The sequence below is a fragment of the Corvus cornix genome, chromosome 6 (genome assembly GCF_000738735.6).
Source record: "Corvus cornix cornix isolate S_Up_H32 chromosome 6, ASM73873v5, whole genome shotgun sequence".
NCBI lineage: Eukaryota > Metazoa > Chordata > Aves > Passeriformes > Corvidae > Corvus > Corvus cornix.
The window spans coordinates 35,592,764-35,607,145 of record NC_046336.1 but is presented as its reverse complement, the minus strand read 5'-3'; the positions used below and the strand labels follow the sequence as shown (position 1 = coordinate 35,607,145).

General features: G+C 47.3%; 1 protein-coding gene across 1 annotated transcript in view; it reads right to left on the bottom strand.

Annotated features, from left to right (window-relative positions):
- LOC104687538 (hydrocephalus-inducing protein-like) overlaps window positions 1–11,226 on the bottom strand; it is a gene marked incomplete at its 3' end in the record, with an annotated part of 59,153 nt that extends 47,927 nt beyond the window's left edge. The window contains 5 exon segments of the mRNA XM_039554487.1: window positions 1,962–2,096; window positions 3,867–4,148; window positions 5,866–5,896; window positions 7,805–8,006; window positions 11,190–11,226. Coding sequence (XP_039410421.1) covers window positions 1,962–2,096; window positions 3,867–4,148; window positions 5,866–5,896; window positions 7,805–8,006; window positions 11,190–11,226 — 687 coding nt within the window.
- Between the last annotated feature and the right edge of the window lie 3,156 nt (window positions 11,227–14,382).

Sequence of the window (14,382 nt, the reverse complement as noted above, 5' to 3'; positions counted from 1 at the left end):
AGTTGCTCTCTTTGTTTTTTTGTTTTTTTGTTTTGCAAACTTGACAGTATTGGGGTGGAGGCAAATAGGTAGAAAATTCCTTTACTTTATTTCCAGGAACACTTTTTCTAAAGCCAGAGATGCACCAAGGCTGAAGTGTGGTGAAGGACTGCTCAGCAAGCAAAAGCACTCCCAAGCCCCCTTGACCAGTGCTGAGCCAGGAGGGTGGATGGCTTTCCTCCGACTGCCAGGAATAGGCAGGAGACACTGGACTGAAAACTGTTTGCAATGGACTCGAACTCAAATGCAGCCAGTTTGTTCCAGCTGCTTTTGGACAGCCTGAGCACAAAGCTGATTTGTGCCTGGGACTGGAACAAAAGCCTCTGCACATGCAACTTTTTGACCCAGTGTTGCTTTCATGGGGCAAGGCTTTGCAGGAAGCCTCCCCAGCTGATGGCCAAGGAAGGCTGCCAAAAAGCAGGGCTTGGGGTTTCATGAACAGCAGACACGCCTTTCTGACCCCTCCAGATTTGAGCAGTACATCAAATATTCCCTGCTCACAACTGCCCAAGTTGCCAGGAATTCCACAGGTCCACCAGGCTCGCTGCTGCCTCAGGAGCCATCAGGATCCACCCCGACCCTGCTGCTCACCTCATAGGCGTGGGGTGTGTTGACAAAAATGTTCCCAAGGTTCAGTGTATGATAGCTGACTTCAACCCAGGGTCCTTTGCCTTCCCCTCTGAGCTTCAGGGGCAGCCTGGTCTCACAGCCTGTGGAAGGATGTCCATTTCAGTACAATAATTCTCTCTGTTATCCTGTATTTTCCAGGCTGCCTCAATGGTAGTCCCTGACTCTGAGCTGGATGCAACCAGCTCCTGATGCTCCAAGAGAAGATATGGACCCTTTTCTTCCCTCAGGAGATATCCCTTAGGGCTGACTTCCAATTTCTAACCCATTCCTTGGGCTGGTTTCTAATTTAGCCACCAGTTTGCTGAGTTTAAAACATCTCTGATGTCCTGTAGTGACAGGACAAGGAGTAATGGGTACAGATTGAAAGAAAGGAAATTTAGGTTAGATACTAGGAAGAAATTTTTACTGTGAGGGTGGTGAGACACTGGAACAGGCTGCCCAGGGACTTTGTGGAGGTTCCAGCCCTGAAAGTGTTCAAAGCCAGGCTGGATGGGGCTTGGAGCTACCTGGTCTAGTGGCAGGTGGCCCTGCCCGTGGCAGGGGGCTTGGGACTAGGGGATCTTTAAAGTCCATTCCATCCTTAACATACTTAACGTGATTCTGTGGGTTCCTTCCCATGCACTTAGAGGAGCTTTGAAATCCATCCAGTGAAGGCACAAAGCTCATGAAGGGTTTGGCAATTGCTACCTGGCAAATTGGGTGTTGTAGGTGGCCCAGCAGCACAGGACTCTGTTGCCAAAGCCCTCAACTTCTGACACTCAGCACTGTGTTCTATTTCCACAGACTGAGAGCTGCAAGGTGACAATTCCCACACAGGAGAGAAGCAGGTGCTGGCCAAGGGTGGTCCTTCCACAAACACCCTGGGCTCTGCGGGCCTCAGCCACCTCTGGTCTGGTGGTGTCTGGGCAGTGGGAGGTGATCCAGGGTCGGGGAGCACATTTCTAACTCAGCTCCCACTGCCTGATGATGGATCCATGTAAAATGGACCCATCCTGGAGGTCAGTGGTCTAGAAGGACTTAGTGCTCATTCACTAAAGCTCTTCTGCTCTGTAGCTCTTTGGCCTTTGAGGAAATGCTGGCAAAGCCATGGCATGAAAGCTTCTCCCTGCACTGCCTGGGTTGTTCTGGGATCAATAATTCAGACACAGGTGCTCTGAGCCCTGGCCTTGCACAGGAGACTCCCTGGAAGCTGCAGGGACAGTGGGGATGTGCCAGCACTGCCCCGCTGACCACAGACTCTTCCCAGCAGTTACATGGGAGCCCAACGGGCTCGGGCTTGCACCATGGCTTCACTGTGGGTGAGAGGAGCAGGGGAAAGGAGCTGTACCTGAGATGTTGCAGTAAGCCACACTTCGATACTCTAGCACTTCTTGGGGTTTAAAGGTCACCTTGATTTTGGCCGAAAAATTTGGCCCGATCTCTCCCTCCTAAAACAAGAAAGAGACAGCAAACCACTTATATTATAACATCACATTTCTTGTTTTTACCCACAGTCCTGTAAGCCTTTATTTAGAGCATCAATGTTGAGGCAGGAGTGAACAACACAAGGAGCCCGAGGAAACCAAACCAAGCTCAACACATCGCTGGGAGCTCCTAATGCTCAGCCGATGAGCTCCCACTCTCCACAATATTCCTACTGCTCTTACACAAGCTCTTGGTCATTTCACGCTGCTGTCAGCTACAGTGGTGTGTAACTGCCATTGTGCACTGGCGGCTCTTGGCCTTAGATGGGCACCAGGAGTAACCAAGAAGAGAACACGATCTCCTTTGTTAAAAATGGGCTCAGGATTGAGCTTTAAAATAAACTTATTAACAAGAAATAAAAGACAGTAAGAGACCACTTGTGGCTAGTTGCCTCACACAGGACAAAGGGAACAGCACTGAAAGCTTGATGCAGGCCAGGGCAAATAAGAGGCTCCTCTCCCAGCCTCGGGTGACACATTTTATCCCCCTAGTGCCCGCCTCCCGGCCGCCCCTTTCCCCGCCCAGCCAGAGCATCCCGCTTGCCTCTCCCATGTCTAGAGTCCTTTGGTTGGCTCCTTGTCCTTTGGCTGTTGTCTGGGGTCTTCTGACTGCTCCGGGCTACATCCAGTAAAAGTCCTTCTTTTCCACCCTTATGTAGATAATGGCTGAAGCCCTCCCTTTTGATTACCTCATGGGTTTGGGGGACCTCCCTCTTTGGTTACCTCATAGAGGTTCTGGAGCATTCTCCTGTTCCCCATTTTGTACCACAATCCCTATAATGATTTTTATTAACAATAAATATAATTAACACAGTAACTAATGACTTTTAACCTTGAATAAATTACAACAATTAAAACCTGATCAATGCACAACTGCTCAACTGTAGAAACCCTCAACCAACTCATTAACAACTTTCTTTATCCCCTAATTACCAATTTTTATTTCAACAATTAACCAACAACTTTGTGAAAGCCAACTTTTCCTAACTCTGATCCTAACACCTTCCTTGGAAATAAAAATATTAGTTTAACCTGTTTTGAAAGAAAGCAGAGGTGGTTGGGATTATTCTAGGGTTTACTCCAAGATGAGAAGGGATTTTGCACTGTGCAGACATTAGGCATTCATCATCTCTCACTATGCCAGTACTCAGAATCAGGGCTCTGGCTGATGGCAGGAGGTGGGACTTTGTTTGCATAAACAGAAAAGGAAAAGGTTTTCTGTCCCTGTGTGCAACAGAACCCAAAAAGCCCATTTAAACCTGCCAGCCTTGTGTCCAGGCTCGCAGATGACACTGGAAGGGAGACTCAGAAATAGTGCAAGTCGTGGTTACACAAAGGGATTGGCATTTCTATGATTAACCTTGCGCTGAATTTGGCCTCCTTTTCCCAGTGAACCATTGCATGCTTCAGGTCAACATGTGAACTGGCAGTGCTCCAGCACCCCTGCTAAACCCCACACACCACGGAGTAGCCCCTACCTACAATAACTGGTCCCTGTGGACACGGCAAGGACAGGCCTTGGCTTTGTCAGGCTCCCACCCCTGCCTTGAGCCCGCAGGGCAGAAATGCTTTTAGGAGCGAGCTCTCTAGCCTCACCAGAAACTGGATGTCTTCCCTGTCAGCACATCAAGCCAGCTGAGGATCTGCTGAGTGACCACATGGGGGGGGAGGTGATGGGAAGGGGGGAGGGAGGAGGAAGAGGAAGAGGAGATGAGGTTCTCAGCTATTACTCACCAGTGGCTCAATGAAAAAAATGTCCTCGGAGAACAGTATGGGGTCTTGTTGCACCTTGGCCATCTCCTCATCGACCACGTCGCTCAGCATGGCAGTGTGATCTTCACAAGTGCCCCGCTCCTCCATTACTTTTTTCTCCTCCAGTAAATTTTCCAGCCAGACCCCTTTCTCCGGACTAAGCAAATGATACAGCCTGCAGCCGCAGGGAGAGATGAACCCAGCAGATCGTTTAATAAGCCACATATTTGCAGAGATCAGTGTAAGTGCAGGAGAGCAAAGCACCTGGGGAGTAGCAGCAGCAGCTCCTCAGCAAGGGGCTGACCCCGACCCACGGGGTCCCAAATGGATCAGAGGATCACTTGTTGTTCACTGGCACAGCACGCAGTTTTACTCCACACTTACAAGCTCAGGAGAGGTTTCGAAAGCCAGCAGCCCTCAAGAGAACCTCCTGGCTCAAAACCTCTGCCACAGCTGAGGGGAATCCACCAGCCACCCCAAGTGGCTTTTCCTACCACTGAGCTACTCAGGGGAGGCAGATCAAGATCAAGGAGCATCCATTGCAGGACTTCCCTGGGAAGAGGAGATGAAGCTGGGTTGCAGCTACAGGTCACCAGCATCACTCTTTGTTTCTTTCATTTTCAACCTGCTCTGTTCCCTATTCTGCCTTCCATGAGAGCATCCCAGAGCACTTCCAAAGGCAATTGATGAATTCAGACATTGCATCCCTTCAGTGACATTCAAGGTTTTATATGCATGAAAACAGAGGCCCTGAGAAGGGAAGGGACTTTTGTTGTGCAGGAGGGAGACAGCAAACTCCTGGAGAGACTTTTTCATGATCCAGGGCTTTTTGGGTCCCATCCCAGTGCATGGTCATAGAATGTGCTGAGAGGGAAAGGATCCTGCACTGTCTCCTCTCATAAAAATGTCCTCTCTGCTCTGAGATCTCACAGCACGACAGTAGCCTTGGAGCTAAGACTGGAAGTAAGGAAGAACAAAATGTCCTGGTCAAAGTCTAGGACACAAACTGGCATGAAAACAAATGTAATTGGAGAAAAACCCACAAAACCAAAACCAGGCTGAAGTTAACTGTGGGGAAACCTAGTTGCTTCTGAGGGGAAAGTGGATCACTTGGGGTCCAGGCTGAGGCAGGCAAGTGGGAAAAAATGGAAATAAACAGTCCAGGGAAGTAGCCAGAGAATGTCAGGGGGTTTTCTTTTAACACACAGAGCTTGCATGGAAGTCAGATACTGTGTAAGTAGATAGAGAACAGCAGAAAACCAAGAAGCCCAGGGCACTGAAGGACCCTCTTGCCATCCATTCAAGCTGGCGAGGGTCGATCGCCTGGTCCTTGGCAGGCAATTTAAAATGGCTCTGGGGAGTGGGAGTGACCCAGACCGCAGCAAACAGGGGCTTGCTACGGCAGTTTTGGCACGGCGGTTTTGGCACGCAGCTTGTCAGTTTTTGTGTGGCCATTCGCGCAAGCAGGCTGAACAGAAAGGGTGCAGCCACCCCCCCTCCTGGCAGTGGCTCGTGTCTTTTTGCTGGTTCTGAGGAGCTTGCATTTCCCCCCCCCAGGAATGGCTTACAAATTATCAAAAGCCATTGCTGCTGCTGCCAGCAAGAGTAACCCAAACGGAACCCCCAGGAAGGATGCAGCTGTGCAGGCCCCTGGCTGCAGGGAGGGTCTGAGCCTGGCGTTAGTGCCAGAGGACAGCACACAAGACACCTGTGTGTGGTGTGAGCAGGTGGATGATCTGCTCTGTCCGGTGGCAGAGCTTAAGGAAGAAGTGGAAAAGCTGAGGGAGTATTAGGGAGAGGGAAAGGGAAAAAGGCTGGTGGAGTTACACCCTTCCAACCCTGAGAGAAGCTCAGCAGCAGTCAGAGGAACCCTGCCCTTCCTGCCACCAGGCAGAAGGAGAAGACCTAGGAGATGGTGGGGAATGGAAATGGGTCCCTCCTGGGGAGGTAATAAAATTCCATCCTGACCCCCATCACCTACCCAGGTGCCCTGACAGAAGAGGTACGAGGCGCTGGATCCAGAGGGTCAGGCAGATGACACTAAAGAAAAAATTCTGTCTGGAGTGTCTGTCAGACAAATCACAATCTCAAGTGTTACGAAGAAGAGTAGTTGCAGTAGGTGACTCCATTCTAAGGGGAGCTGAGGGCCCTGTATGTTGACTGGATCCATGCCACAGGGAAGTCTGCTGCCTCCCTGGGATACAGGTAGTGGATATCACCAGAAGATTCCCTAATAACTAAATGAACTAAATCAGCTCTCTGATTATTACTCTGTTGGTTGTCCAGGCTGGCAGTGATGAGGCTGACAGGAAAGGCACCAGGGTAATTAAAAAGAACTTCAAGGCTCTGAGTCAACTGGTCTATGGGGCAGGAGCACAGGTGGTGTTCTCAGTTCTTTCAGGAGCAGGGATGAATGATGAAAGGAACAAGAAAACCCACATCATCAATAGGTGGTTTAAGGACTGGTACCATCAGTGAAATTTTGGGTTTTTTGATCAGGAGGCAACTTTTACAGCACCTGGCCTGCTAGAGCCCCTGAGCTGGCAGGTCTGATTGAGAGGGCTTTGAACTAGATTTGAAGGGAAAGGGGATGAAACCACACTCTCCAGAGAGGAGCCTAAGGGCGGTAAGCCAGAGTTAGGGGTGAAGTCAGCAGCCCAGCTGAAGTGCACGTACACTAATGCACCCATTAGTGACACATGTAACAAACAGGAGGAGCTGGAAGTCATGGTAGAGCAGAAAAGCTATGATGTAGTCGCCATCATGGAAGCATGGTGGGACGACTTGCATGACTGGAGTGCTGCAATGGATAGCTACAAGCTCTTCAGAAGAGATGGGAGAGGGAGAAGAGGTGGAAGGGTGGCTCTGTATATTAGGGAGGCTCTTGACGCCATGGAACTTGAGATTAATGATGATAAAGTTGAGTGTCTGTGGGTGAGAATCAGGGGAAGGCCAACAAGGCTGAGATCCCGGGGTGGGGGGGTCTGTTACAGACCACTCAACCAGGACCAGGAGGTGGATGTGTTATTCTACAAGCAGCTGAAGGATGTTTCAAGATCGCCAGCACTTGTTCTTGTAGTTGACTTTAACCTGACAGACATCTGCTGGGAACTTAGCACAGCGGAGAAGAGGCAATCTAGGAGGTTCTTAGAGTATGTGGAGGAGAGCTTATTATCACAGCTGGTGAGTGAGCCTACGAGGGGTGGAGCTCTGCTGGACCTGCTGTTCATAAACAGAGAAGGGCTGGTGGGAGATGTGGTCAGAGGCCATCTGGGGTACAGTGACTGTGAAATAATAGAGTTCTCAATATTCGGTGAAACAAGGAGACGCATCAACAAAACTTCCACTCTGGACTTCTGGAGGGCAGACTTCGGCCTGTTCAAGAGACTGATTTAGAGAGTACCTTGGGAAACAGCCTTTAAAAACAAAGGGGTCCAGGAAGGATGGGCATACTTCAAGAAAGAAGTCTTGAAGGCACAGGAACAGGCTGTCCCAATGTGCTGAAAGACGAGCTGATGGGGAAGACAACCAGCCCGGATGGGCAAGGAGCTTTTGAAGGAACTAAGGGAAAAAAAGAGGGTGTATGACCTTTGGAAAGAGGGGCAGGCAACTCAGGAAATGTTTAAGGATGTTGCCAGGTCACGTAGGAAGAAAATTAGAGGCCCAAAAGCCCAATTAGAACTTGAGGAAATCCAGTCATTGCGATCAACCTTTCCTCCCCAAAACGCCATCCTTGGCTGGAGTATAAATGGAACTGGAATGCAAAGTGCTGAGCTCCTGAAGCCCAGGGACACACACCCTAATTTCAGAGATGGTTTACTTGACCTAAACCATTCAAAAGCACCAACAACCCCCTAAGGCCATACGTTAGTTTTAGTCTTGGGCCACGTATTTCAGTAAAATGCATCTTTCAAACCCACCTCATCTTCTTTTGATTCTCTTCTTCCTCATTAGGATAAGTCCTCCACTGGAAGTGGGCTGTGGTGTCACTCCTGTTTTCGGTGACCATGGTTGTGTGGCACAACACGGTGATGTAAGTCTTCTCAAGCTCCACGGAGTATGTGCTCAACCCAACGTTGAGATCTATAGCTTCTCCATGAAGCTTTGTCTGGATAGTTTCATCTGGAACAAAGCAAAGAGGAGTCTTTGCTCAGCTCAGGCACTGATGGAAGCACAAGGAACAGAGCAAACCACAGGTGACAGAAGAAAGTGTCACAGCTTTTAGCTGAATGAGCAGTTCTATGGATCAGTACATTTAGCACATCCTGACAGCTCTGTGTGTACAGAGTGAGGATGTCCTGGGCACCTCCTTAAACGCCTTATTTCTGAGTGTGTTTGTAGAGATTTGGCCCCAAGGTGACAGTATTTACAGTGAAATTTGTCAGATGTGCTCAGGTGACCCACGCCGATCACTGGGAATTCTGCATCGAAGTCCTTCAGGTGATGCTGAGGAGCCCTGTTCAGTCCTGGCTTGCCCAGGGTCTCCCCTGGGCATCCTGCGAGACTCCTGTCTCTCCTGATCCCTTGTTGCTGACAAGAAAATATGCCTGGGGGCATGTGGGCAGAAAAGGAAGGCCCAGAGGAACAAGTGAAGTGACAGCCCACAGCAGGAGGGGACACAAGTGAGGAAACACAACCCAGTGCCCTGCAATATGACAAACAACTACAAAATGAACACCATGAAAATCATCATCATCTCTCTGTCCAAATGCACAGCCACATCAGTCTTGAAATATTTGATATTGTTCTCATCTCAAAAACCAAGCTGGAGCATTTCAAATTAAATAAAAAAGGGACAAAGGAAAGATTAGTAAGTAGAGAGCAGCTTCTATATGAAGACTGAATGGGATTCTCAGTCTGGAAATCAAATGGGAGATAGATGGGAGAGGTTTGCGACAACGTGAGTGGCCTGGGGAATGGGGATGAGGAAAAATTTGTCTTGATTTGTTATCAAACAGGAACTCGAGGGCCTGAAAATGTTATGAGACAGAAATTACACACATGTGTAGAGGGCACCAGAGAAAAAGCGTCCGTGATAAGACAATGGAGAAGCAGCATACAGGACAGAAGTGTGCAAGAAATACATTGCATTGGAGAGAGTCTGATGGACACCTCACACACAGCACTGCCCAGGAATAAAATAAAACTTCACCCAGATATAGCCACACAGTAGTGGAGAATCAAGGGTCTGACCGTCAGCAATCCCATCAGAGAATGGTTTGTGAAAAGCACAGAGAGGGTTAAGAACTATCTGCATGCACAACTTGACACTGACTGCCTCAGGAATTTCTCTTTTCCTGCTGCCTATAAACCTCATCTCAAGAGATGCAAATGTTAGGGCACTACCTGCCCCGTGAGATTACAGGCTAGGAATCAGACAGGGAAAAGGAGCTCCTCCTTGAAGACCAAGGAATAATTACTGTTGAATTTGCAGTGTGGTTCTTTGGTTTATCTTACCTTGAAATCATCCTGATTTAGCCTAAAAAGGGCACATTTTATCAGCATTTCAATGAAAGCTGTTTTAAGAAAAGGAGCAATCAAAACTCTGAAAGAGTGCAAATGCACATTAGAGCACTACAGTGGTATGGAAACAAGACCCAAAAGGAGGATGCCATTTACAGTCTGAAGGATCCAGTCCCAGCTAAATGAAGCACCCTTACCAGGAGCACATCAAGGAAACAGAACAGAAGGTTTCTGTGTATTTACCAGCAATGCAGTCTGGGACTCTGGGTTGTCATCCAGACTGGTGACTGTTTGCTTGGCCCCCCAGACAAACTCTGTGCAATGTGTTGGAAATAATTATGCAAATGTGTTGGTGCACTTTGATTTAACAGAAGCAATTAGGATTGGTCACCAGGTAAACAGCTCTTGCCTGATAGACACAAGACTCCATGCTTTGATGGGACAGCTCAGGTGAAATGTGCTTCTGCCCAGCAGCTGCTGGGCTTTGTGCTCCTGCAGAGCATCACTGAGGAAATAAAAGTTCCTGGCCTGGGTGCTTTGCTAGTGGTCAATCTGTCACCTTAAAAGTGTGTTCTGGGGAGTTTGGTGATGAATGCATCACACACAAAAATAAGGAGAACATCTGGCAAGCTGAACTTTATTCATGTCAGTAGTGACAGCTGATGAAGGCGCTTCAGGTTCTGCTCATTAAGGACCTACTGCTGCAATTATGGGCCTGGCCTGTTCCCATTACCAGTAGTGAGAGCATCACTACTGGCTGATGGAGAAGCCTTGGGCCAGAAATGTTTATGTGCTGGACCTGAGACTTTGGAGAGAGGGGAGGAAAGACAAGACCCCACCAGCCCCAGAGCTGGATTACTGCACGTGTGTCGCGATAGAGGGGAAACCCAGACGCTCAATATGAGTGATCAGCAGGAATCCGATTTATTGATTGTACCAGAACTCCTTATATACTAACAATAATAAGCTTTATGCATATTCGTAACGGCGCATTCTAAGTGGTTCACGTCGATTAAGCTGATTCTAAACCCCTCCTTAGACCCCCTTTCGTGGTCAGCAGTTCTGCCTTTTTCCCTGGCCTTCTAACCACAGATGTCCATTGTTTTGCTGCCAAAACCTAACCTTGCTGGCTCTGCAAATAAACCCATAGTTCAGCAGTAAGACTCAATGGTGGTTCAGTTACTGAGCAAGATACATGTAATATTCTGTAACTTCAGTTGTAACACAGGATGTGTGGTGCATTGTCTTATGAGACCTTGCTCAGCTAGCTGCAAGGGCCTATGTGCCCGTTCTCACGTAGCCAGCTTCTCAGATCAGTAAGCTGCAAAGAATCTGTATATCCCGAATCTATATGTCCCTTTTCACGTAACCAATCCCTCACAGTTTGGGGACCTGGCAGTGTTGGAATTATTCCAAACTTGGCGTTCAATGTTTATTCTGCTGACAGACCTTAACTGTGGCAGCAGAGCTGGCTTGCCTGTCTTGGTGGCGAGTGAAGGAGAGATATCCGAAGTGGACCCCACTGACCGGGCTCCAGGGGCGCGTGGTGATGGATCTGAAAAAACCCCTGTGGGTCCACGGGCGGAGGCCTGCCCCGGAGCCTGCACCGGGTCACCACTGCGCAGTCACAGGCTCCGCGCCCCCCAAGGACCCCGCACCGACAGATGAACTGGTGGGGGTGTCGGGGCAGCAAGAGGGCGTGCAGCCCGCCTTGCCATTTGGCTCAGCAGCGGCCACGGCTTATCCGGGGCTGCGGGTCAGCGGTCTAGCCTCTTGGACCCCCATGGTGGCTTCTAGCCCGTCTGCGCATGCGTCTGCTGTGCTGAAAATGCCTGGATGTACCTTCTTGACCCGTGTAGCCCCGGGCAATGTTGCGCATGCGTCTGCTGCACCGAGAATGCCCGGGTGCGGCCCATCGCCCTCCGTAGTGCCAGACTGTTCTGCGCAGTCACGGACCCAAGCAGTTGACCTTCTATTACATCGTTTGCCTTTGTTGACGGAACTGCTGCATATATCACGACAGCTATCGGAACTGCTCAGCTTGCAAAAGCACCTGCTGCAGATGCCAGAGGCACCCCGCCGTGTGGGGTGCGCTGGGCCCGCGCCGCCCGCACCGCCCGTGCCACCCGCGGGAGACGCGGCTCCGAACCTGGAAGCGCCATTGCCACCGGCGAACACAGAACCCGCAGGGGAATGCATGGAGAAACCCCACAGAGCCGACTAGAAAAAGCTTTGTATGCAATTAATCACCTTACAGTACCACAAAATTCAAATAATCCTGTTATTCTGAATCATACTCTCTCATTGCAGTGTGCAGGCAAGACACCGCTGCCCCGGGCAAAAGTCTGGGTACGAAATTTACTCACTAACCAGTGGGAAGGCCCGCGTGAGCTTATCGTTTGGGGTTGTGGGTATGCGTGTGTTTCTACAGATACTGGGGTATGGTGGCTACCTGCAAAATGTGTTCACCCTGCCCTACGGCACCAGAGGCAGAACAGGCAACCTCCAAATGATGGCCAGAACGCCAACCATCCAAATGGTGACCAGAATGTAGATCATCAGCCTAATGACTCTTCTGATGATGACCAGGATGTCAACCATCAGGCAGATGGTCCTTCCACAAGCAGAGACTGAACTTTAAATTTCTTGTTACGGAGTCAGATAGTTAAAGCCTTAAGGATGTATTTAGAATTAATAACTGATGTAAATTTCTATTTAGGATTAATAGTAGAGTTGTTATCTTAAAAAACAAAAAGGGGGAATTGTGGATACAAAAATGCTTTTGGCAAGAATTTTTCTTGCAATTTTCTAAGTCGTGGGATACTTTTCTCTCTCAGAGAAGATATTCACAGAGTTTGTAAACCATGAACATCTGTGACCTTGCAAAAGCTTTGTTTATGGTACAGTAGAAAAATATTTTGACAATGGATGTTTAGGATTTCCAGCCAATCACCCCCAAGGGGTGGCTGATCCTTTGTCCAATTAGACTATGAAGAAAAAGGTCTATAAAAGAGTTTGTAAAATAATTAAAGAAATCAATCCTTCTGCATAATTCCTGCCTGCTGGATTTTCTCTCCTCCTCCCTACGGCTGTGGGATATGGTAATATTTACAGCGCATTAGTGAACTGATCCAGGGTAAAAAACAGAAGCCTATGAAAACCTGGAAAAAAACCCAGCAACTCAAATGCCCAATTCACAGATGCAACTCTTGCAAAACTTTTGAAGGCAGTCTCACTCCCTCTGCTGAACAATCAACTGGAGGAAATCCCACTCCAAATCTGTGGGAAACAACAAAAGTGGTGCAACAAGCACTTCATAGAATAAAAACTAAAACTCCACCTGAATAAATTAATGCAATTAACACTGCATTAATTTCACCTGGCTTTTTTTTTTTTTTTTTTTTTTGAGGAAATCTGTTTCTTTTCTCTTTTCTAAGAATGTCAAACATCCCTGCATTGACGATAAAGAAAGCAGTTTGAGGGCAGAGAAAGTGCAAGCAGCAGAATCACATCTAAATGTGATAACCATTTACTCACGTGGACGCTGTCACTTTGTGTTAGCCCCAAGGAGTTTTACTTCTTTTTAATAATCGGTCTAGTGGGCCAAATTTTCACTTTTTAAGAACCTACCAACACATGGGATGGAGCTGCATGAAAACCAATGAAATGTAAAGTGTCACCATAATTGCTTGCATTGTCAGTTTGTTCACGTTTGTCATTTAAGAATTTATACATACTTGAAATCATACAAATATGTTCTAACCTTCCCAGTTCTGCCTCAGAAGACTTCAAAATTATTTTAATTCAGCTAATTTTTTTTATTTACTATTTAGTGAATTAAAGAATCTTGACAAAACACAAGCAAATGCTACATAAGAAATGATTAAATCCCCCTTCCTAAACCAGGAGGGCTTTTTGCAGCCATAGACTGCAAATAGGACATGAATAAAATACAGAAAAGCCTTCTACCAGCTCTCAAACTAAAGTGCTGTTCAATCTCATGCCATAGGTCTTAAGAAGGTATTTTAGCTTTGCCTCACTCCACCTATTTATAGCACATTCTGCAATCTCAGACGAGGGTGCAGAATGTGATGAAGGCAATTCAGTCACTAAAATTCAAAGAAAAAAAAAAGGCTACTTGGATTAATGAAACTAATTTTGAAAGAGAATTAATTTCTTTTTAAAAAAAGCCCCAGTTTCTAGTTTGTGTCAAGATTACATTACAACAGTGCTATAATTGGTCTCCTAGAAAACAGAGCATAGCCCTGATGGAAAGATATGTTTGCATGAGAACATTTTGTATGGAAATGTTTTGTGTGTTGATTTGTATCCTAAAAACTAATCCTTCATAATGTCTAAAATTATCCAGCAGAGTAAAAATATTAATGGAACAAAAACTGTCTAAAGAAGCTGCAACCAAAGAAGCCTCCCCGAAGATACCTGACTAAGACTTGAAAGTTTAAGTTAAACCACTAAGATTAGAGAAAGGGAAAACCCATTCCTTAATCATCTCAGGCCTAGGAAAACAAACAAACAAACAAACAAGGCTGAAAGAGGAGAAATACCCATAGATAATGAAATAACAGATCAAGTGATCCCATTAGTAGGAGACATTGAAATTCCAAAGAAATCAAAACGGGCTTCCCCACTCATTATTGAACGCCTGGAAGGGGCACAACCAGTGTCAGTTAAGCGATACCCTCTAAAGCATGGAGCACCAGTAGAAATAAAACCAATAATTGCTACATTTATTGATCAAGAGTTGTTAAGAGAGTATAGGTCTCCCTACAATACCCCAATTCTACCAATACAAAAGCCAAATGGAAATTATCAATTAGTTCAAGACCTGAGAGCGATAAATACAATATCAAGAACACTGCATCCTGTAGTAGCCAATCCTTGCACTTTACTTACAAAATTACAAAGTGGCTGGGTGTGGTTTTCAGCTCTAGATTTAAAAGATGCTTTCTTTTGTCTGCCATTCCTTGAAAGCAGTCAGGAGATTTATGCCTTTGAATGGGAAAACCCCAAAACA